The 25,622-nt window shown below is 41.9% G+C and overlaps 1 protein-coding gene across 3 annotated transcripts in view; it reads right to left on the reverse strand.

The window, feature by feature from the left end:
* Positions 1 to 458: 458 nt before the first annotated feature.
* Positions 459 to 25,622, reverse strand: part of LOC109575699 (neuronal acetylcholine receptor subunit alpha-7) — a 139,706-nt gene continuing 114,542 nt past the window's right edge. For 2 of the 3 annotated variants that reach the window (XM_070775290.1, XM_070775292.1), the window contains 5 exons: positions 22,701 to 22,868; positions 14,867 to 15,118; positions 13,420 to 13,506; positions 9,823 to 9,932; positions 459 to 4,828 (listed from right to left, as the gene is read on the reverse strand). In XM_070775290.1, coding sequence (XP_070631391.1) covers positions 4,310 to 4,828; positions 9,823 to 9,932; positions 13,420 to 13,506; positions 14,867 to 15,118; positions 22,701 to 22,868 — 1,136 coding nt within the window. In that variant the 3' untranslated portion in view covers positions 459 to 4,309. The remainder of the gene's footprint in view (positions 4,829 to 9,822; positions 9,933 to 13,419; positions 13,507 to 14,866; positions 15,119 to 22,700; positions 22,869 to 25,622) is intronic. The other variant, XM_019983984.2, reaches the window with a different exon arrangement.

Below are 25,622 nucleotides of genomic sequence, written 5' to 3' on the forward strand. Positions count from 1 at the left end.
GAGTAAAATTAATTTTCTAAAAAAAAAATATGTTCCAAAATTGACTCAGAAATGCCCCAGGACCTAACATGCCCAGTGGGAGAAATCCAAAAGCAGCCCAGTGTATGCCCAGACAGCTCCCCACCCTGGTGAGACATTTGACACTTAAGTAGAAGATGATTCTAAAACCCAGTAAATGATTGCAGAATATACAGTATTCTTTGGTTTCTTTCTGTTTTGCACACAAGAGCAAGCTGCAGAATGATTCATCTCCTATGTGAAATGGATAGCAAAAACCATAAGTACAGATCATCTCAGGAACATAGTAACAGATTGGTTTGAAGCAATCTATTAATATACCATGTCCTATAAGAGCAAAAGGAAACCCTTCTAATCATCTCCATGGATACTGAGAAGGTTGTGACAAAAAAAACCCCCCCAAAAACCCAGCATATATTTCCCCCAGAAAGCCTTAACACTTTGAGAATACACAGATACTGTTTATTATAAGCAAAACACATGCTTTCATTCAAGTTAAATGGTGAGCCATTAAATCATCCTATTGATGTCAGGAACAGGTATGCAGCCTGAATCACTATTCTTTAATACTGTTCTCAAATGCAGTTGGCTAAGAGAAAGAAATAGGGGAATTAGTGTAAAGGGGGAGGCAAAAGAAAATCTTAGAAACAGTAAGAAATTACAATTAGGGTGTTTGATTATAACACTGATATACAAAATCAACTACTATCCTATATATCTGGTGAGAATACAAAATGTAAAAAATTATTCCATTGAAAATGGTAGCCAAATGATAAAATACCTAGAAATAGACAATAACAAATTCATAGGATCTATCTGAACAAAACCGTACAACTCTGTGAGTGACATGAGATTTGAATGTAAGTTGGATGGCAGCATTCTTGGATAGGAAAACAGTTAATCTACAAATTCACTGTGGCCCCATTTTTAAAAAAAGTTATGTGTGAGAGAGGCAAGTGTGTGTATGAGAAAGAGAGTTAAAAGAAAGAGAGAGGCAAGTGTTCCGAGGAGCCTTGACCTGAAAATATTTATATTAATATGAATATTTTATATTAATAGGAATGAAGCCTCATAAATTAAAGGAATTCATAGGGAGATAAATCAATAAAACAGAAGTAGATTCAAACACTTTGAGGAATTTAGTTACAAATAAAGTGGCATTTGAACAAAGGGGGAAAAGACTATATAATTTTATACCAGAATGCAATTTATATATATTGCTAGAATAACTTACTAAACTTTTGAAGGGAAAAAAATCACATCTTTACCTTCATTTCCTGCAATAAATGAACTTCTGGGAGGTAAGAGTAGGTAAAGATAAACAGATGAAACCATAAGGATTTAGAAGAAAATATGAGTAAATTTATTTATAATCTTAGAATGGGAAAGGTCTTTTAGAACTGGAAACAAATTCTGGGATCTAAAATGGAAAATAAGGATAAATTGACAACATAAAACTTTAAATTTTATATATGTGACAATAAGAAAATCAATAGAGAACCTCAAAAGACAAAAATATTTTCAAGACATAAGACAGAAAAATTTCAAAATATACATCCAAATTAAGAAAGAGCCAAAACTGTGTAAGGACATAAATTTACCAAAAAGTGACCAGAAAACATTTGAAATGATGTTCAACTTCACTCCTAAAAAAGTGAACTAAGAATAATATTGTAATATTATTCTTCACTAGACTGGAATAAAAGCTGTTTGAGAAAACTGAGAAATTGATCATTTCACTATACTTTTGATAAGTGTAACCACAGATCAATTTTTGAAGAATCATCCGACAATAATTGACAAAAGTGTTAAATAGACATAGTCTTAAATTCAGCAACTCCATTTTCAAGTTCCAATCGATATCAAGATACAGTCACAAAAGTATGTCATGATATAAGTACAACGATGCTAATTCTAGATCTGTGTATAAAAATAAAGACAGGAAATATTCTATAGGTTCACTAATAAACAAAGAAATTATTAGTGCACAGGGACAATGGAAGGCTAAGTAGCTATTAAGAATGAGGTAGATCTTTATATGTTGTTATGGAAAGATCTCTTAACATCCAATGAAAAAAGCAAAGTGCAGGGCACTGCACACAGCACAGGTTCTAGAAATGGACAGAAAAGGAGGTTCTCTCTCCACGTCCCCTTTCTCCCTCCTCAGTCTCCTTTCCTTTGTTTCTTTCTGGAAATGCCCGTCCCTCCCCAGAAGCTCACTGGTGGTCCCCTATGAGGAGATAAGGCAGGGATGGTGGTGGGGCACTTATTTTCAGCCCTTCATACTTGTCTTTCTACATGTGCATCTTTTCCTTATTACTACGTTTTAAATCACAGAGTAGTTATTTGCATGGTCAAAATCCAAACTCCTTCTGTTTGCCTTTTCATGTTTTCTGTATAAAATACAAAACAAAAAAGGTTTTGTTATTAAAGCAAAACGTAGTAGGGTTCAACTTGGAATAGCAGTAAGAAATGAAGTACTCTGTTTATATATCAAAACACTTCTAGTTGTTTCTAAAGACACTTTAATAGAAAAAAAAATGTGCATTTTTATCCACTCCATATAGAATGAGTGTACTCTGAGGACAGCCCTGCTCCAAACGGCATTATGCTGGACTGTCCTTATTTATCAACTTTCTCACTGTAAACCAGGTACCTTTTCTGAAGGTTCTCACATACACATTCACACACACATAGACATAGGGAGCAGGCACACACCTCCATCTTCCTCAGTGCACACAAATCCACCCAGAAATGAGTGAACTAAATGGCTGGAGAAGGGCATGCAATTTCTTTTGCTCTGAAAAATCAAATCTTCCCTCATAACATAGCCATTTCAGGGGTTAGAAGCAAATTAAAGATCCCCAGGAGCTCAGGCATTTTCGGCAGTTTTGAGCTCTGTGAGTTTACTAGATGAAATGACAGAACAGGACAGACTGTCTTGTCCTGTGTCTTCCTCTGATCACATTCAACAGTAAAGATGGGAGAAGCAAAGTGATGATTGTCAGGTAGAAAATCTAAGTGGAGAACCGCATCACCACTTGGATTTAAAAGAAAGTCCCCCTTGCTTTCAAAACACAAGCTTCCAGTGAATCTACTCATTCAGCCAGCTCTCTGGGCTGAAGCTGGGTGCATAAACTGAGCCTTGCCAAATCAGAAACCGGAGTTACTGGTATGCAGCCACCGCTAGTCTATCAGCCTCTCCTGCTAACCACCACTGGCCTGCCATTCAGGAAAGCCATCAGCCACACCACCCCCTCCCCAGTTCCTGCAACACAGGGAGTCTTTTAGCCTTTTAGCCCTGACACAAGGAGAAAATGCATGGAATACTTTGGTGACTTTGTTGTGCATTTGTATGGATCCACAAATTTTATAAGGCTAACCAACTCCAATATATGTGAAACATTTAATACACTGTTAAAAAAACATAGGTGGTTTAATTTAGCTTCAGCTATTATTACATTGGGTGGTAATTCTAATAGAATTCTACTTGTCCTCTACAACAGATTCACTCAACCGCCTGGTGCCTAGGGGCAGCAAAGGAAGCTTGAGAGCGTCTGGGATCTACAGAAATTCCCCCGATTTGACTGAATCTGGTCCTGGTTCAGAATCAACACACACCTGTGTCCATCCTGATTCCCAAGAGGGTAAGTTGGCAAAAAATCAGGCTGGCAAAACAATAATTTACAAGATAACTATTATTGTCTCTTTTTAAAAGGGCAGACATAGCATAGAAGTGTTTATCAACTGTCTTTGGTAGAGAAAATTAAAGTCTGAATTGAAAAAAAACGAGTAGTTGGGTTTTTAGTTTTGTTTCATCAATCATCTGATGGGTTTACTGAGTGTGGTTTATTATCGTGATTAACTTCAATCTAGGTTTGTACACAGGCAAAAGCAGGTATGAATTTTCACGTAGGCCCTCATGGCAAGTGACATGCAGGCATGCAAACCTGCTGTCCAGGCCTCCCCTGGCAGTCAGTCCTGAGCTACCCCAACCTCTGAAGGGCTCACCAGGCAATGTGGGATGGACAAAACTACCTCTCGGGGGTCCTGCTGACCATAAGGACGGCTCCAAGGATATCAAGTGGCTCACTAAAGAGGGTTAAACTGAAACGTGCTGACTTCCCACTACTGAAAGTAACAAGGAAACTGAAACAGACATGACAGCGATGGGGTACATGTGCATCTTTCAGGGTTTAATGCTGCTGTGGGATCAGCCATCCCAAGTTCTCTTTAAGCCATCATCATGGCGTATCTGTGTATGTCCTACACGTTGGGATCCAGGGCTGGGTCAAGCGAAGTCTTTGGACACAGCTTCAACGAAGTTGGGCGCCGACATCAGGATGCCAATGGTGCAGAGGATGGTGAAGACGGAGAAGGCCATGAGACACAGGCGGTCCACCACACAGGCCGCGAACTTCCACTCACTGCACACGGCCTCACTCTCGTCCTGGCAGCGGAAGCGGTGGGCAATGTAGCGCACCTCCTCCAGGATCTTGGCTAGGTCCGGGTCCCCCTCAGAGGGCTGGCCGCCGTGCAGCAGGTGCTCGTCATGGGTTGGGGAGCAGGCCACGCGGCCGCACACGACCCCTGAGTCAGGGGTGGGTGCGCAGTGCATGGTGTCCAGGCCGCGAAAGCCGATGTACAGCAGGTTGCCATTGGTGGCCGGCGGCCCCGCCACTGCGCTCATCTCCACGCTGGCCAGGCTGCAGCGGCGCTGCTTGTGCTGGCAGGCTGGCCGCACCTTGTCCTCCCCCGGCCTCTTCATGCGAAGGAACCAGGCACACCAGTTCAGGAGGATGACTCTGGTCTGCGGAGACAGCACAGTCTTAGAAGAGCTGGGCAGGGCCCACAGCTGATCCTGACAGCAAGGGGGTACAACTGCAATACCTGCTAGACTTCGTGGGGGTGGACCGGGGTGGACCCTGGGCATGACAGGTCGCCACACCTTCCCAGGCGAGTTTACACAGGCAAGCAGTGCCAACGGGGTATGATGGTTCAATCAATTGTCAGGTGATGATAAAGCAATGCAGAAAATCACCCTGGGAAGAAGCTATGGGCACAGTGCCATCTCAGGGAAGACAGCCTGTGTGGGTGAAGAGGGTTGTCTTCTCAAGGGAGCCCTGAGCCGGGGAACACAGCATTTTACATCTGGAACTAGGGACCATCATCTTCAGCTCTGTGTGAGGTACCCCAGTGTGCAGCAGCAAACTCATAAAGGCACCCCTGGAGATGTTAAGTTTTAAAGGGCAACCCTGTGAGACTTGAGACACCATGTGCATCCCTAGCCTGAAGCAGTCCAGACTGTTACATTAGATCACTGCATTCCTTGCATGATATCCTACCCTCGCAAAGCAGATTTTGGAACTTGTCCTGATAAAAGCCAAGTGCCAAAAAAGTCATCGTGGAACAGACAAGCAGGGTAGCATGCTCCCAAGGTGTGAGGTTTGCTGTGCCCACAGGTGCTAAGTTGTCAGGGCATAAGTACCTAGTAAGTGGTTTTGACCTGTTTTATTTATAGAACCATTAGGTATTCCTTCTGTCCTAGGTACTCTCTGGAAAACACAAAACCCTGACTCATGAAAGGTGCTGTGAACCATGGCAGCTTAGGAACCTCTAACCTAATCCATTAGGCTGCAGTGAAGACTGAATGAGATGATACAAGACAAAGTGCTGTGGAAAGTCTGAAGCTGGAGTTGGCAGACTTTCTTTAAAGGGCCAGATGGTAAATATTTTAGCTCTGCTGATGGAGTGCAAAATCAGCTCAAATCCTTTCCATTTATGGCTGATGTATACACACATATATATGCACTGTGTGCGTGTGTATATATATATGTAAATATATAAATCACTTTACATCAGAAACTAACACAACACTGTAAATCAACTATACTTGAATAAAATAAATTAAAAAAAAAAAGAGTCTTAGGCTCAAAGAGATAAACTGGCTCAAGGTCATACAGTGAGTCTGAGTCACCTATTGTGTTCTGACTTCCACAGACCCATCCATAAAAAGGTCTGTCTGTTAGGTTCTCCGCAAGCACCCGTGACTTTAGCCCAACCCCCACTGGGAAGGCACCAGAAAGCCAGAGCCAGAACTCAAGGAAGCACATGGGTTGTGAATGTGCCCAAACCCAGACACATTGGTGCAGGGAGACCTGAGCCTCAGATTCAGGGCTTTGCTTTGTCCCACACGTGGGGGTCTGCGCATCCCCTGGGGCACAGCTCAAGCTAAATCTAAGCTAAATCTATTTTGAATTTTATGGCCTGAATCATTAGCTTTCAAGGTTAAAGCATCTCAGAAGATGAGATTATCCTCTTGGCACTTCTCAGTCTGCTTGTGACCTCTTCTGTTAGGTTATGGTTTTGTTTCTGGCTGTGCAAATGTCACATAATGCCACCGGACTGGCAGTGTTTTCTTCATGGCAACAGATTATAATGAAAGCTCCTTGGAGGTTGTTTATGTTTCAAAAACACATAGAAAGAAAGAAAAGAAAAATGCAGTGTGTTACATAAAATGAAAGAGAAATACAAATTTTGTATTTGCTTTGCACCATTGCTTTAACATGTTCTTGTGCTGAGAGGTGAATACTCAGCATATGCTCTAATTCAATGGAGAAGGCAATGGCACCCCACTCCAGTACTCCTGCCTGGAAGATCCCATGGATGGAGAAGCCTGGTGGGCTGCAGTCCATGGGGTCGTGGAGGGTCAGACATGACTGAGCGACTTCACTTTCACTTTTCACTTTCATGCATTGGAGAAGGAAATGGCAACCCACTCCAGTGTTCTTGCCTGGAGAATCCCCAGGGATGAGGGAGCCTGGTGGGCTGCCGTCTATGGGGTCACACAGAGTTGGACACGACTGAAGTGATTTAGCAGCAGCAGCTCTAATTTAGAGTTCTCTGGAACAGTAAAGTGCTACTAGGTCATTAAAAATGGTTTTGTATCTTACTGCCTTAATTTCCTTCTCTGTACAATGGTCAAAACAGAAAAAATAAGAATATGTGTTTATATTTTGGCATCTGCATAAATACTGGAAGGAAAAAGAAATTAATTGAAACGGTTATTAATTGGTGGTGGAAGTAGGGGTAGGAATGGGAGCAGAATTTTCTTATGTATAATTCTTCTTTGATTTTGACTTCTGATACTTGTAAATCTTATTTCAAACAGATGGGTGGATAGACAAGAAAGTCTTTCAAGGTTCTAAGTCAGAAGAGAATGTAGGTGAATGTACACAAATATGTCTCAGCTTTTTTTTTTTTTTTTTTTGAGGGGTGGGGAGTGGAACTTCTCAAAACAAGCCTGCAGACTGTGGTGATATGACCTATGTGAGAGGTTGTACCATTTTGGGGAGCCCATTGCTGATGCCATGAGAGAGTTATCAAGTATAAGGACTTGCTGTGAAAAGAATTCAAGGGCAGTCACTCTGTAAAGCCAATTTCTTTAAAAAAAAAAAAAAGAAAAGAAAAGAAAAAAAAGGTCTTTCTTAAGTTAACTTTTGTGTAACTGTAAATTATTGTGCAATGGATACTTTTAGAAGGCCCAGGAACTCCCTGCTCCTGGAGATTAAGGAAATGCATTTTACATCTTGCAGCTGCATTCAGTCCTAAACTGACTCTGAACTTGGACTCAAGATTATGGGTCAGCAAAGACAGGGTTGTTTTGGCATGAGAAGGCTTCTTTAGCTCCCAGTGGTCCCCAAGCCTTGCTCTCTGGACGGGAAGACTGGAAGGTTTGTGGGGCCCCAGAAACAAGTGGGGTGAGGGGTTGGGGTACAGCTCTGCTCTGGCTGGGGGTTTGGTCACATTATCACATGAGGTGGGAAAAGTCCAGGCCCTGCTCAGCCCTCAACCAAGGTTTGCCAACATGGCAAATAGATGGGGAAACAGTGGAAACAGTGTCAGACTTTATTTTGGGGGGCTTCAAAATCACTGCAGATGGTGATTGCAGCCATGAAATTAAAAGACGCTTACTCCTTGGAAGGAAAGTTATGACCAACCTAGATAGCAGATTCAAAAGCGGAGACATTACTTTGCCAACAAAGGTCCGTCTAGTCAAGGCTATGGTTTTTCCTGTGGTCATGTATGGATGTGAGAGTTGGACTGTGAAGAAAGCTGAGCACTGAAGAATTGATGCTTTTGAACTGTGGTGTTGGAGAAGACTCTTGAGAGTCCCTTGGACTGCAAGGAGATCCAACCAGTCCATTCTGAAGGAGATGAGCCCTGGGATTTCTTTGGAAGGAATGATGCTAAAGCTGAAACTCCAGTACTTTGGTCACCTCATGCAAAGAGTTGACTCACTGGAAAAGACTCTGATGCTGGGAGGGATTGGGGGCAGGAGGAGAAGGGGACGACAGAGGATGAGATGGCTGGATGACATCACTGACTCGATGGACGTGAGTCTGAGTGAATTCCGGGAGTTGGTGATGGACAGGGAGGCCTGGCGTGCTGCAGTTCATGGGGTCGCAAGAGTCGGACACGACTGAGCGACTGAACTGAACTGAACTGAAGCAAGAGTGGGTATAGTGTTTTGGATGCTGGACTTACATGGAGCACAGCCGTGGCTTGAGAAGCATCAGCACACATCACAGGCCATCAGTGCTGGGAAACGTGGGGACCATGGGGCCTGACCTGGGCTACGATGACAAATGTTTATTTTCCATCCATTTCCTTTTATCACATCCCCCGTCACCACTGTTAACCACTTACCTTTATTTTATAGACTTTTGGTTAAACAACTTTCCTATGTGCATTGTGATAAAATAAAGTTTCATATATTGAGATAGAGGGAAGTCATTCTGGCTTATGCATGAGTTAACTTGAATTCCCTGGTGGCTCAGATGGTAAAGCGTCTGCCTACAAGGCAGGACACCCGGGTTCAATCCCTGGGTTGGGAAGATCTCCTGGAGAAGGAAATGGCAACCCACTCCAGTATTCTTGCCTGGAAAATCCCATGGACGGAGGAGCCTGATAGGCTACAGTCCATGGGGTCGCAAAGAGTCGGACACAGCTGTGCGATTTCACTTTTCAAAAACAAACATACATTGTACATCTGCTTTAATTATTAAAGGAAAGGGCACACGGACCCAAAGTAAAGTGTGTCCATGATAAAAATTAAATGCCTTTCTTCCTGGGATGTCAGTGCTAGCCCTCTGATGATAAGACTCCCTTCTCAGGAACCAAGGCCATGCTGAATCAATGTGTACAGGCTGATCTGTTATTTTTACGTTAAAGAAATGTAACCCCAACTTGTTTAATGTTCTTTGTTCTGACAAGATATAAAACTGTGCTGAAAATCCTGCTTCTCCAGAGCAGTTTCTCAGAGTCATCTGGGAAGCTGGTTTCCAGGCTAGCCCTCAGTTTGATAAAATTCCTTTCTATTCTTATTGTTTATTGATTATTTTGTCGACAACTTAATGTATATGTGTACACTGCTCACTGTCTCTTACTCTTTTCACTCCTCATTCTGTTTTGAAGCTCCAACCAGCAGCTGTCGTCTTCTGTGTTGCTTCTAACACTGTATGTGCAGAAAGGAGGTTTAGAAACACTGTTCAGTGAGAGATGCAGTGGTGGCCTAAGCCCATTTCTGGGATGTCAGATTGTAAGGACAGCCCTGTGGGATCCTGACAGCACTCACCCTGCTCCCCGGGATGCAGAGATATGCAGACATGTGAGGAACTGTAGCTTTTTGTTTTGGAATCCAAGTTTTTTGGGGGATTTTTAAAATAGATGTCATCCTTGGAGCCCCCTCTGGGGAAGGCACCCTGACCCCTCTTCTGGTGGAGTTGCTGGGGAGGAACTCACCCACTTGGGCATCTTGCCACCATCAGGGTCGTGGTGGTGGTACTGTAGCACGATCACCGTGACAACCACAGAGAGGCCCACGATGATCATGGTGCTGGCGAAGTACTGGGCTGCAGAGAGCGCAGATGCAGGAGTGTTACCACAGCATGGTGCGGGGAACCCAGACGGTGGCATCCTGACAGGGCTGGGGAGTGAGGCTCAAGAGCACAGTGTGACTTCTTCCAGGCCTGCAGCCCACAGCCCACAGCATACAGAGCTGCCTCCTCCAGTCCTGGTGAGCAGCCTCACCAGCTGACTGAACTTTCAGGAACCCTGACTGCTTCGTCCTTCAGTGAAAGTTAAGTGCACCTCATAGGATGGTGATAAGGTTGTCTGATAAGGAAGCATCATTGTCAGAACTGAAACCACTGGTACACAGAGGAGGTGGTCACGACAGTTATGACTGCAGGCCATGGGCAGGCTGCAGAGGTCTAGCAAGGGCAGATCGGGTGCCACCCAGCTGTCTTTTCAGGCCTGGAAAATGACTCTACTTACAGTAGGCTCTGGCTCCATCAACCCAGGGCCATGGGGGTGGGGAGTGCCAGCTGGCCAGTCTGAGGAAGAGGTCAGCTGCATTGTCCTTTCAGGCTGAGAACATCAGCTTCAGCTTTGATGGTAAGGATGCGTTTCTCTACGTTGGCCCAGGTGAGAAGCAGCATGGAGCTCCTTCCTGGTACACTGGCTGTCATCTGTGAGCCTAAATGGCCACTTAGCCTCTCTGGGCCTCAGGTCTCTACTGTGTAACAGGGACAGAAATGCCTTCTCTGCAGGGTTGGTGCAGAGATTAACAATTTTATGGGCCAAGAGTATAGGAAAAAGTTGGCACAGGTGGGCATTCTTTAACTGTCAATGATGATTATTAAACCTTCAGTGTGGAGGAGTGATAAATTAGGAGATTGGGATTAACACATACACTACTTTATATAAAACAGATAACCAATAAGGACCTACTGTATAGCACAGGGAACTCTACTCAACATTTTGTAATAACCTATAAGGGAAAAGAATCTGAAAAACTATATATATAAAACTGAACCACTGTGCTGTATGCCTGAAACCAACAAGATACTGCAAATCAATTATACTTCAAAAAATAATAAAAAAGGGATTAGAAGCATGGATTCAAGTGCAAAGAGTATTAAAAATAGTGAAACAAAAATATGTATGATCAACGTCTCCTTAAACAAGCAAAACAATGAATTATCCTAACATAAATGCAATAAATAGATAAACCTTCATTGTGGCTATCCACCAAGGGGCTGAGCTCTTAAACAGACATCCTTGTACAAGGCTAAGTATGTGGTCATACACTTGGTTAAAAACACCTCCTACCCTCCAGGCAGGCAGGAACTCATTGCTTTCCAATGGAGACCAAGAGGAACATACAAGGAGCTACTGGAGGAGGACATTTGAGACTTGACATCAGCATCAGGGACCTCTGGGAAGGGGAGGGAAGGGGGACCAAACCATGACTGTTATGGGCTGCATACTGTGTACCCCTAAAATTTGTACATTGAAGTTCTAAACAACAAGTACTTTAGAATGTGACTGTGTTTGAAGAGAGGGCCTTCAAAGAGGAGATTAATTAACCGTGAGATTGTTAGTGTGGCACCTGGTCCAAACTGGCTGGTGTCCTTATAAAAAGGGGAAATCTGGGAACTCAAAGGGGCACAGAGATGTGAAGACACAGAGGAAAGACCATGTCGGGGAATAGCAGAGGGTACCTGTCTGCAAGACAAGGAGGGAGACCAACCCTGCTGGCCCTTTGATCCTGGACGCACAGCCTTCAAAACCAGGAACAAATAAATTTCTCTTGTGTAAGCCACCCAGTCTGAGGACTTTCATTGTGGCAGCCTTAGCAGACTCATACAGTGACCTACAGAGATCCAGGGGGACTGGATCCCACAGCTGAAATCTTGACAACAGAGGTCGAAGGCCAACAGCTGTCCTTCTTCTAGAAGGCCTTCCAGAAGGCCATTTCATTCTTCTAGATGTGGGCTAGGCAGCCGCCGAGCCTGTGGGTTCATCAGACATCAGGGCCTGCTGACTACCTGGTTAAGGGTGGTTTCTGCTGCAGGTCTCTACTAAAACTGAAAGGATGGGGTCAGAAGGTCAGGTTGAAGTATCCTTGTTTCTGGGATGGTTCTGAGAAAAACATGACATCCACAGAGGCTCTTTATACCTATAGGCTCTCTGGTCAAATATTATACATCCAGGAAGTTCCAAGAAGAAGGGCCTTGGCTTCTGAATTTGGGAAGTGAAGCCTGAGGGTATCACGTAAGGACCCCTATTCCTACTTACCCCTGGTTAACTACACAGGACTGCCACTGTATAAACTGCTTTTCTCTTTCTGACCTCCACCATCAAGTGGGAGTGGGGACTCTCATCAAACCTAATATCTACTGGCAGCATGTTTGCTTCCTGTCCTCACAACTGGCTTGGAGGTGTGGTTTCCTGACCAGGAACCGAACCTTGACTGCAATAGCCAGGGTATTGGGTCCTCTCTGGGCCACTGAGCACCCCTGCTCTGCATGTTCCTGTTTATTCCAGTTCAGTCCAGTCCAGGGAGGTGCATAGCAACAGGTGATGTTGCCTCCTGTGTTTGTTCTCTCTCCCTGGGCAGGTCATCATCTTTACACCTGCCTTTGTGTGTGGTTTGTTTGCTCTCTCTACATCTCCTCTGCTGGACCAGTCCCTGCTTAACCTACATCACACTCACATGACTGACTGTCTCCTTAATCACAGAGCTAATCAATAAATACCTACAGACTTTTCCCCCACAGCCAGCTAGTGATTGTTCAAATCTTTAGATTAGAATGGCTCCTGATTCATAATTTAACAAGGGAAGACCTCTGTACCTGGAAGGTACTCAGCCCAAGGGGCTGAGAGGGTTGTGACCCTTCGCTGGTTTCCCTGGTAACCAATGGACCAATCGGACTTCAATTCTCTTAGGTAACCGATGGGGTGTCACTCCATAACCCTTTTGCTTCAGATGTGTAAGATCTCCCATCTATCAAACCATTGGTGTCTCCGGGCTCTTTCTTTGTCTAAAGTCTGGGCAAGTACAGGGCTGGCAGGCCTGTGGGGTGTATCCCAACATGCGGCCAAAATATATTTGTCCTGTTCACCTTCTCTCACAAGCTTGAACTTTCTACAGAGATGTCAAGTTATCTTGGGAAACAACAGCTAAGAGTTAAAGTGTGACAATGAATTTGTGGAAAAACAGTGACTCAAGCTAAAATAATGAATCTCTGATGGTAAAAATCTCTGGCTCCATAACAAGTATGTGGAGAGGTGCATTGTGGGAGGAAAGGGGGCATTTCTGCATCTTAAGGCCAAACCACAAAGCTGGATTCCCTGTCCCCTTCTGTGTGCCCAGGTAAGCAGAGGCCATGAGTCAACTCTGAGTAATTAAAGCAAGTCATCCCCTCACAGCAGAAAGGGGCAGTGTGCAGCTCTCTGGGGTCCTGGAGGACATGTTTCTGCTCTCTGCCTGTGCTGGGAAATCCCAGGCACTGTAGAAGCCCAGGTCTTTAGAGGAGCCGGCTGCTTGCTTACCTATTAAGGGCACTGAGTCAGAGGTCGCAGGCATGATCTCAGCTACCAGCAGCATGAAGACGGTGAGGGAGAGTAAAACTGTGATTCCTGAAACAGAGACACACACTGATCCCTGAGACAGAAAAGAACGCAAGGCCTGAACTCCAGGCAACCTGAGAGTCAAAGGAGGAATGAGGGTGGTAGCTGTAACATTCCCAACACCAAATGGAATGCCTGGTTTTCTATATTCACAGGAATGGGCATTTTTCTGAGGAATGTTGAGAAATCCCTGGAGAGACAAACTTAGAAGCCAGAACTTAGAACATCTCAAAATAAATCACTGACTTCAGCACACATATCTTTTATTATTAATACATTAGTATCTAGAGGTAATTTCCAAGCAGCAGGAAAAACAAGAGATACAGTTGGAAGACATGGCTTCTGGTCTTGACTTTGCTACTTACTAGTTGTGAGACCTTGGATAAGTCATTTATGTGCCCAAGCTGAGCCCTATGAATAAAAATATCACCTGCTCTATCAATAAACAATAGATGTTGCAGCCATCAAGCCATCACATTGCAGACTCCCAGATGGTGCACCCTGAGGACACTCAGGATGAGAAAACACAGGATACTGGCCTTGGAGAGCTCAGGTATACATCACAGGAATGATTTCAGGGAACCCAGACTCTTTGCATCTTCCCAAGCATAGGAAAGCACTAAATTTATTAACTTGAGAAGTCTGGTTTTTAAATAGTAATCTTTTGATGTTTCAACTACTCCGTCTGTGGCAAAAACTCCTAAATATATCCTAGTTTCTTCCTTACCTCTTTGGAGCAGTCCCTCAGAGCTATCTGGGATGCTTTAGCCCGAGCCTGAAGTCCTTAGAAAGTCCACCAAATAAAACATAATTTCACTTTTTGGTTGAGCTTTATAGTCAGAAAGTCGACTACAGTAGTCAGACACTTGTAGTCAGAAGTTATAGGTTTGAGAATGATTTCTATGTATATCAAACACAATCTTTAGTAACTCTTTGAGATGTTGCGGGACTCATTTCACCAATCTAAACCATAGTTTTCTTATCTTCCTATTGGAGGATGGTAAGGAATTACATTGTGTGTGACAATATAGAAATGCAAGCTGATACTATATTAAACTTAACGGTGTTCTGCCCACAACATATCCCAGCTGGCTGCCACCAAGGGGTGGGGAGGGGTGTCAGGAGGGGAGAAGGCACAGGCCCCTCAGGGAAGAACTGGTCCTTCCCTTGGCATTCCCATCCTCTCTGCAGGATCAGAGGAGCTTGTGGGATCTCAGGAGGGCCTGGCCACCCCGCACAGGGGGCTGTGGTGTCAGGGAGTCACCCTGGGCTGGGATGTACTGAGCAGACCTTGGATGTCTCTGCACTGGGCCCCTGACTGCCACCCTCAAAGCAGGCCCCTCCCATCCAGCTCAGACCCAGTACTCACCCAGGGAGATTTTCTCTCCAGAGTCTGCAGGGAGCAAGAAGACGAGGAGGGCTAGGGCAGAGATGAGCACACAGGGGATGAGCAGGTTGAGGCCGTAGTAGAGAGTCCTGCGGCGGATGCTGACCGTGAAGGTCACGTCTGGGTAGGGTTCTTTGCAGCACTCGTAGAACTTCTCACTCCGCTTGCCCAAGACCCCTTCATTGCCGGGGGCGGGGGGAGAGAGGAGGGAACCGCCATTGAAACAAGGGGACCCTGTTGGTTTTAAGGGGTTGTAACACACACAGAGGCCTGGAATTTGCCAAGTACAGAAAACTGGCTGTTTGAATAGATGCTTTAGCTTTAATATATATTTATTTAAGGGTACCTTAGTGATATTTGAACAAACTGGCAGATTTTTTTTTTTGACTGCAGATTATATGATTTTTTTATTTTTGTCACTTTTTTAACTGAAGGATAATTGCTTTACAGAATTTTGTTTTGTCAAACAATAATCAACCATAGGTACACCCATGTCCCCTCCCTCTCGAACCTCCCTCCCATTCCTCTACCCATTCTACCCTTCTAGATTGTCACAGAGCCCTTGTTTGAGTTCCCTGAGTCATGTAGCAGATTCCCACTGGCTATCTATTTTACATATGGTATTGTAAGTTTCCATGTTACTCTCTCCATACATCTCACCCTCTTCTTCCTCCCCACCCACCATGTCCATAGGTCTGTTCTCTATGTCTGTTTCTCCATTGCTGCCCTTAATTCATCAGTGCCTCTTTCTAGATTCCATATATATGTGTAAGTATATGATATTTATATTCCTCTTTCTGACTTACATCACTCTGTATAATAGGCTCTAGGTTCATCCACTTCATTAGAACTGACTCAAATGTGTTCCTTTTTACAGCTGAGCAGTACTCCACTGTAGATATGTACCATAGCTTCTTGATTCATTCATTTGTCATTGGACATCTAGGTTGCTTCCATGTTCTAGCTATTGTAAATAGTGCTGCAATGAACACTGGGGTACATGGGTCTTTTTCAATTTTGGTTTCCTCAGGGTATATGTCTAGAAGTGGGATTGCTAGGTCATATGGTGGTTTTATTCCTAGTTTTTTAAGGAATCTCCATACTGTCTTCTATAGTGGCTGTATCAATTTACATTCCTATCAGCAATGCAAGAGGGTTCCCTTTCTTCACGCCCTCTCCAGTATTTATTGTTTGTAGACTCTTTGATGATGGCCATTTTGACTGGTGTGAGGTGGTATCTCATTGTAGTTTTGATTTGCATTTCTCTAATAATGAGCGATGTTGAGCATCCTTTCATGTGTTAGCCATCTTTATGTCTTCTTTGGAGAAATGTCTATTTAGGTCTTTTTCCCACTTTTTGATTGGGTTGTTTGTTTTTCTGGTATTGAGTTGTATGAGCTGCTTATATTATTTTGGAAATTAATCCTTTGTCCATTGTTTCCTTTGCTATTACTTTCTCCCATTCTGAGGGTTGTCTTTTCACCTTGTTTGTAGTTTCATTTGCTGTGCAAAACTTAAGTTTAATTTAGCCCCACTTGTTTATTTTTATTTCCATTACTCTAGGAGGTGGGTCATAGAAATCTTCCTTTGATTTATGGCATCGAGTGTTTTGCCTATGTTTTCTTCTAAGAGTTTTATAGTTTCTGGTCTTACATTTAGGTCTTTGATCCATTTTGAGCTTATCTTTGTGTATGGTATTAGGAAGTGTCCTAATTTCATTCTTTTACAAGTAGCTGTCCAATTTTCCCAGCACCACTTACTAAAGAGGCTATCTTTGCTCCATTGTATATTCTTGCCTCCTTTTAAAAAAATAAGGTACCCATAGGTGAGTGGATTTATCTCTGGGCTCTCTATCTTGTTCCATTGGTCTATATTTCTGTTTTGTGCCAAACTGTCTTGATGACTGTAGCTTTGTAGTATAATCTGAAGTCAGGAAGGTTGATTTCTCCAGCTCCATTCTTCTTTTTCAAGACTGCTTTGGCTATTTAGGGTCTCGTGTTTCCATATGAATTGTGAAGTTTTTGGTTCTAGTTCTGTGAAAAATGCCATTAGTAATTTGATGGGGACCACACTGAATCTGTAGATTGTAATTGGTAGTATTGCCACTTTTCACAATATTGATTCTTTCTACCCAGGAACATGGAATATCTCTCCATCTGTTTATGTTGTCTTTGGTTTATTGCATCAGTGTCTTATAATTTTCCATATACAGTTCTATGTTTCCTTAGGTAGGTTTATTCCCAGATATTTTATTCTTTTTTATTGCAATGGTGAATGGAATTGATTCCTTAATTTCTCTTTTGGATTTTTCATTGTTAGTATACAGAAATGTAAGTGATTTCTGTGTATTGACCGTGTATCTCATGACTTTGCTGAATTCACTGATCAGCTCTAGTAATATTCTGATAGTTTCTTTTGGGTTTTCTATGTATAGTATCATGTCATCTGCAAACAGTGAGAGTTTTACTTCTTTTTTTCCAATCTGGATTCTTTTTCTTTTTCTTCTCTGATTCTCATAGTGAGGACTTCCAAAACTATGTTGAATAACAGTGGTGAGATTAGACACCCTTGTCTTGTTCCTGATCTTAGAGAGAATGCTTTTAGTTTTTCACCACTGAGAATGTTTGTTGTGGGCTTATCATATATGGCCTTTACTATGTTGAGGTAGGTTCCTTCTATGTCCATTTTTTTGAAGTGTTTTTTAATCATAAATGGATGCTTAATATTATTGAAGGCTTTTTATGCATCTATTGAATGATCATATGGTTTTTTATCTTTCAATTTGTTAATATGGTATATCATATTGATTCATTTGTGTATATTGAAGAATCCTTGCATCCCTGGAATAAACCTGACTTGATCATGGTACATCAGCTTTTTAATGTGTTGTTAAATTCTGTTTGCTAGAATTTTGTTGAGGATTTTTACATCTATGTTCATCAGTGATACTGGACTGTAATTTTCTTCTTTTGTGTTGTCTTTGTCTGGTTTTGGTATCGGGGTGATTGTGGCCTCATACAATGAGTTTGGAAATGTTCCTTCCTCTGCAGTTTTTTGGAAGAGTTTCAGAAAAATAGTCATTAGCTCTTCTCTGAATGTTTGACAGAATTTTCCTATCAAGTCATCTTGCCCTGGGCTTTAGTTTTTTGGGGGAGATTTCTGATCACAGTTTCGATTTCAGCATTTGTAATTCACTTCTTCATAATATCTATTTCTTCTTGGTTCAGTCTTGGGAAGTTGAACTTTTCTACGAATCTGTCCGTTTCCTCTATGTTGTCCATTTTATTAGCATGTAGTTGCTCATAATATTTTTTTATGATCCTTTGTGTTTCTATGTTATCTGTTGTAACCTCTTCTTTTCCATTTCTAATTTTATTTTATTTTTCTCCCTTTTCTTCTTGATGGGTCTGGTTAGTGGTTTGTCGATTTTATTTATCTTCTCAAAGAACCAGCTTTTAGTTTTATTAATCTTTGCTATGTTTCCTACATTTATTTGTCATTTATTTCTGCTCTGATCTTTATGATTTCTTTCCCTCTGTTGACTTTGGGGTTTTTTTTGTTTTTTTTTTGTTCTTCTTTTTCCAGCTGCTTTTAAGACGTAGAGTTAGGTTGTCTATTTGATGCTTTTCTTATTTCTTGAGGTAGGACTGTATTGCTAAAAACTTTCCTCTTAGAACTGCTTTTGCTAAATCCCGTTGTGTTTTCATTGTCATTAGTTTCTAGGAATCTTTTGATTTCCCTTCTTCTTTCTTCAGTAACTTCTTTGTTATTTAGTAGTATATTATTTAATCTCCATGAGTTAGTGTTTTTTGCAGATTTTCCCCCCTGCAGTTGATATCTAGTCTCATAGCATTGTTATCAGAAAAAATGCTTGATATGATTTCAATTTTCTTAAATTTACTGAAGCATGATTTGTGGTCCAAGATGCGGTCTATCCTGGAGAATGATCTATGTGCACTTAAGAAGAAAACGTATTCTTCCTTTATTTTGATGGAAAGCCTGAAGATATCGATCAGGTCCATTTGGTCTAATGTTTCATTTAAGGTTTGTGTTTCCTTATTGATTCCCTTTTGATGATTTGTCCATTGGTGTAAGAGGGGATGTTAAAGTCCTCTACTAGTATTGTGTTACTCTCAATTTCCCCTCTTATACCTGTTAGCGTTTGCCTTATGTACTGAGGTGCTCCTATGTTGGGTGCATAAATATTTACAATTGTAATGTCTTCTTGGATTGATCCCTTGATCATTATGTAGTGTCCTTCTTTATCTCACAATATTCTTTATTTTAAAGTCTATTTTGTCTGAAATAACGATTGCCACTCTGGCTTTCTTCTGATTTCCATTCACATGGAATATCTTTTCCCATCCTTTTACTTTCAGTCTGTATGTGTCTCAAGGTCTGAAGTGGGGCTCTTGTAGGCAGTGTATATATATGGGTCTTGCTTTTGTATCCATTCAGTCAGTCTGTGTCTTTTGGCTGGTGCATTTAATCCATTTACATTTAAGGTAATTATTGATATATCTATTCCTATTGTGGAGAAGGAAATGGCAACTCACTCCAGGATTCTTGCCTGGGAAATTCCATGGACAGAGGAGCCTGGCAGACTGTAGTCCATGGGATCACAAAGAGTCAGATGCAACTGAGTGACTAAATAGCATATTCTTATTGGCATTATCCTAATCATTTGGGGTTTGTTTTTGTCATTTTTTCCTTTCTCTTATGTTTACTGGCTATGTAAGTCCTTTTAGTATTTGTTGTAAGGCTGGTTTGGTGGTGCTAAATTCTCTTAACTTTTGATTGTAAAGCTTTTGATTTATTCATCAATTTTGAATGAGATTTTTGCCAGGTATAGTAATATTAGCTGTAGATTTTTTTTTTTTTCAGTACTTTAAATATATCCTGCCATTCCCTTCTGGCCTGCAGAGTTTCTGCTGAAAGAGCCACTGTTAATCCTATGGGTTTTCCCCTGTGTGTTACTTGTTGCCTTTCCCTTGCTGCTTTCAATGTTCTTTCTTTGTGCTTAATCTCTGGTAGCTTGATTAATATGTGTCTTGATGTGCTTCTCTTTGGTATTATCCTATAAGGGACTCTCTGCACTTGTTGGACTTGACTGTTTTCTTTTCCATGTTGGGGAAGTTTTCAACTATAATTTCTTCAAAAATGTTCTCAGTGCCTTTCTTTTCTTCTTCTTATTCTTCTGGGGCCCCTATAACTCAAATGGTGGTGCATTTAATATTGTCCCAAAGGTCTCTGAGGCTCTCCTCAATTCTTTTAATTCTTTTTCCTTTATTCTGCTCTTCAGCAGTTATTTCCACCATTCTATCTTCCAGCTCACTTATTCATTCTTCTGCCTCAGTTATTCTGCTACTGGTTCCTTCTTGAGTATTTTTAATTTCAGTAATTGTGGTATTCATCTATATTTGCTTATTCTTAATTTCTTCTATGTCTTCGGTGATTGTATTAACTGTGTTAATTGTATCTTGGATTTTCTCCATTCTATTTTCAAGTCTTTGGAGCATCTTTACTATCATTATTCTGAATTCTCTTTCAGGCAGACTGCTTATTTCCTCTTCACTGATTTGGCCTTGTGAGTTTCTACCTTGTTCTCATTTGTGCTGTATTTCTCTTTTTTTCCTTTTTTTTTTTTTTTCCTAACTTGCTCCACTTGAGGTCTCCTTTTCTCAGGCTTTAGGGTTGTATTCCTTCTTCCTTTTGGTTTTTGCCCTTTGAGGGAAAAGTTGGTTGAGTAATTTGTGTTGACTTCTTGTTAGGGGTGACTTGTGCCTATGTTCTAGTGGGAGGAGATCAAGTAGATCAGGTAGGTAATTACAGAAATGTTGGGACATATACACACACTTCCACACACATAGTTATAACCAAAGTATTCTAAAGAAGAGTACAGGAGATTGACCTGGTGAGCAGGAGAAACCAAAAGTGATATTGACTAACTAAAAGCCGAGCTAACTAATGCTCAATCTGGAAAACTGGGCCTGAGCAGAGTACCACCTGAGGAATATAGCAAAGAGAGCTCAACAATTTAACTTACTTGGTGAAAGAAGAAAGTGTGTAGGAAAAAAGGGAGAAGAAAAAAAGAGAAAAATAAAAAAAAGAGGAGAGGGAGAGGAAAGAGAAAAGGAAGGGGTGGAAAAGAGGGTTAAAAAGAGAGAGAAGAGAAAAAATAGAAAAGCAAAGATAAATGGTTGTATGTAAGAAAGATTCATATATATTTAGGAATAGCTACAGCCGGTAAAGAATTATAAAGAAAAGCAGTTGAATATATCAAAAAACAAAATCAGAAACATCACCAAAAGAAAAAAAGGTGAAAAAGAAAAAAAAATCTTAAAATGATTTTTTTTTTAATGAGAAAAACAAAGAGGAAAAGAACACCTCTTTCCAGATGTGGAAAACCACAGCACCACAAAAGGCTAATATGAAGGTAGAAATATGTAGGGGGAATAAACAGTGGATTTATAAGAAAAAAAAAGTTCTCAAGGTCATAGTTCTTGGTTGCGGAGTCTGCTCCCATAGATGGGGTTGGATTAGTGTCCTGTTATATTTTCCTGGTTGGGGGTGCTTGTGCCTGTGTTCTGGTTGATGGAGCTGGATTTCATCTCTCTGAAGGGTGGTGCAGTGTCCAATAGTAGGTTTTGGAGTGTCTATGGGTTCAGTATGTCTTTGGGCGGTACTTCTGGCTTTGGCAGTGTTAGATATGTCTATTTCTGCAACCGTGTCAAACTGGCCCTCTCAACATAGCTTCACTGCTGAACTGGAAGATTTTTTTACATATTTGAATTACACATGCTACTGACTGTGTCCCCCCAAAGTTCACATGCTGAAATCCTAACCTCCATAGTGATGGTTATTTGGAGGTGAGGGCCTTAGGTGGTGATTAGGTTATAGAGGGAGCCTCAAGAATGGGATTAGTGCCCTTATAAAAGGAACCTTAGAGAGATCTCCTGTCCCTTTTGCCATGCGAGGACACAGCCTGAAGACACTTGTCTATGAACCAGGAAGCAGGTCCTCACCAGACAGAGTCTGCCAACCCACTGATCTTGAGCCCTTAGTCTCCCAACTTTGAGAAATAAATGTCTGTTGTTTATAAGCCACCTGGTCTATGGCATTCTGTTACAATAGTCGGAATGGACTAAGACACCATGATTATAAATAATACACTGTAACTGCTAAGTCACTTCAGTCATGTCCGACTCTATACGACCCCATAGATGGCAGCCCACCAGGCTTCCCCATCCCTGGTATTCTCCAGGCAAGAACACTGGAGTGGATTGCCATTTCCTTCTCCAATGCATGAAAGTGAAAAGTGAAAGTGAAGTCTCTCAGTAGTGTCTGACTCTTAGCGACCCATGGACTGCAGCCTGCCAGGTTCCTCCATCCATGTGATTTTCCAGGCAAGAGTACTGGAGTGGGTGGGGTGCCACTGCCTTCTCCAATACACTGTAAACTCAATACCATTATAAACATAATTATTGTTTTTCTATTTAAATCATTCAATACAGGTTCTCATCAACTGCAATTTGCTGTCCCACCTGATTTTAGGGATGGAGCAGATCTGAGTGATACACAGATGCCCATACTTGCACTGACCTTACCATAACTGCAAGTTCCTCATGGAAAGCACTGAATTTTCCAATTGTTTTTTTGTGTGTGTCTAAGCCTAGAGCTCTCAGTAAATCATGGAGAATGCTGCAGGGTTCAGTAAATGCTCATGCTGAAAAGCAGAGTGGAAAATCCCAACGTTTTTAAGTCAGTACAGTAATAAAGCAGCTTCCTTCTAGGTTGCCAGTATTTCTGGGCTTACCCACAAGGTCCCATTCTCCATTTGGGATATAGCCGCTGATGTCTGCCTCCTGCATTTGCAGATCCAAGGACCATCCTCCATAAGACCAGGACCCAAACTTCAGTTTGCACTGCTGCACATCAAAGGGGAACCAGCGCACGTCGATGTAGCAGGAGCTCTTAAAGATGCCTACATGGGCAATAAGACAGACCAAGACCTGTGTTAGACACACAGCTGTTGGTGGGAATGCAAATTGGTGCAGCCACTATGGAAACAGTACAGAGGCTCCTCAAAAAATTATAAATAGAACTAAATATGATCTTGTAATCCCACTCCTGCATATGCATTCAAAGGAAACAAAATCAGTATCTTAAAGAGCTATCTGAAAAAAAAAAAAAAAAAAGAGCTATCTGCACCCATATTCACTGCAGCATTACTCACAACAGTCAAGACATAAAAACAACTTAAGTGTTTGTTGATGGATAAATAGATAAAATAAAAAATATGTATCTATAATTAAATTTATATGGATTATATACAATATAATATATTCCTGATGATTATTATTATTCGGCCTTTAAAAAGATGAAAATCTTGCCATTTGCAACAACATGGATGAACCTGGAGGACCTTATGCTAAGTGAAATAAGTCAGACACAGAAAGACACATCCTGTATAATATCATTTACGTGAAGAATTTGAAAAAAAATAAATTTGAACTCAGAAACAGAGAGCAGAATAGTGATTGCCAAGGGCTGGAGGGTGGCAGAAATGGGGAGAAGTTGATCAAAGGGTACAAACTTTCAGTTGTAAGAGGAGGATTCACTGTGAGGATCTAATATATAGCACCATGACTATAGTTAAAATTTCAAGTATGCCTGAAATTAACTATGTGAGGTGAGGGGTATGTTAATTAATCTGTTGAAATAAATGGTTTCACAACATGTATGCATGTGTGTGTGTATGCATGTGTAAACATATCATACACACACACTTACATATAAGTGCATTCATGCTAAGTCACTTCAATTGTGTCTAACTCTTTGCGACTCTATAGATTGTAGCCTGCCAGGCTCCTCTGTCCATGGGATTCTGGAGTGGGTTGCCATGCCCTCCTCCAAGGGATCTTCCCAAGCCAGGGATCGAACCCATGTATATACATACATATATATGTGACACAGATATATATATCATATATACACACACATATGTATGTGTATATATGTGTGAATGTATATATGATATATACATTTGTCAACTACACCTCGATAATGCTGGAAAAAAAACGCACAGCAATTCCTTGGTCTCCATCTCATACACTGTTCATAATACACACAGCCTGCCCTTCATGGACTGAAACTCTTGCTGGCCTGATCAAAGGTTGGCAAGTTAAATGATGCATCATTACGGATACTCTGCATGTCTCAGGATCAATGCTCTGCACATATCCCCTGGACCATTTGTGCTCCCTTTAGGAGGAGGAGGTGTGGATACCAGGGTCTCTCACTTGGGTGTGACCAAAGAGGCTTCAATCCATTCTTCCCACCCAAACAGTAGCTAAACCTATCCAGAACAAGCTGGGTCTTTCTGGAAAAATCTCTAGAAAAGAAGTTCAGCTGAGGCCTTACTGTCTTTTACATTTCAAAGACTATACTGACATTTTGTATTCTGAGAGATTTCTGTGCAAAAAATTACATGTTCTGTAAACTTTCTCATGCCAAGCACGTGCATCTCCAAATTCTAAACAGTGAGGGACATGTAAAGAATGTTAAAAAATCCAATACAAGCTGATAAAAATAATGAAGCGCTTAGAAACAGACTCTGAAAGCTGTGTGTGTGTGTGTGTGTGTGTTTGGTGAGGAGTGGAAGGAGCATTTTCTTTATATTAAAAATTGAGGAAATATTTGGTTTATCTAGAAATATATGTGGAAGATAATTTTAACTCGCTTGAATTCTAGATTATAAACAGAACAAAAATAACAGGTTTCAGATGAGGAGGTAGTGTTTGGACAAAAATTAGTTTCCACTGAAAAGGACAGGACAAGTTGGCAGGGAGTTTCCCAGCACGTCACTGAGATAAGCCCACTCCAGTGGGCTTTTATGCCCTTTTATGCCCAAGTGCTCCCTGCTGTCCAGAGAAGGACCAGAAGGCAGTGATGGCACAAATAGCTAAGGGTCCCAGTGTTCTCAGGGACAGGGCAGTGCTCTATAAATCTGCTGCTGCTACTGCTAATAGCAGTCACTTCAGTCGTGTCCGACTCTGTGCGACCCCATAGACGGCAGCCCACTAGGCTCCTCTGTCCCTGGGATTCTTCAGGCAAGAATACTGGAGTGGGTTGCCATTTCCTTCTCCAATGCATGAAAGTGAAAAGTGAAAGTGAAGTCGCTCAGTCGTGCCTGACTCTTAGCGACCCCATGGTCTGGAGCCTACCAGGCTCCTCCGTCCATGGGATTTTCCAGGCAAGAGTACTGGAGTGGAGTGCCATTGCCTTCTCCGAATTAGAGAAAGGAAATGCCTCAAAACTCAGAGCATAGCTGAAAAAAACAAGTGAATGGAGGAAGGGACGCAGGGACCCCTTCACCCACAACCAAACTGTGAAAGGATAATAGATTTCCTGTCTCCTCAAGTCTCTTTAAACGGGATTTGCAGCATCACATCCAATGTCTGCAGGAATCTGGAAGTCATTACAGACACTGCCCTCATTATTGGGCTAGATCCCCTGAAACCCTCATTGCCAGTAGAAAATGAACTCTGTAGCTGTAATATTCCATTTCTATGAAATGACCAGAAAAAGAGACTCTCTAGAGACAGAAAGCAGGTCAGTGGTTGCCGGCGGCTGGCAGTGAAGGTGGGGATTAACTGCAAACAGGCAAAAGGGATCTTTAGGGGGGTGATGGCAAATGTTCTAGAACTAGATTGTAGTCGTGGTCCTAAAACTCTGT

The sequence above is a fragment of the Bos indicus genome, chromosome 21 (genome assembly GCF_029378745.1).
Source record: "Bos indicus isolate NIAB-ARS_2022 breed Sahiwal x Tharparkar chromosome 21, NIAB-ARS_B.indTharparkar_mat_pri_1.0, whole genome shotgun sequence".
Lineage (NCBI taxonomy): Eukaryota > Metazoa > Chordata > Mammalia > Artiodactyla > Bovidae > Bos > Bos indicus.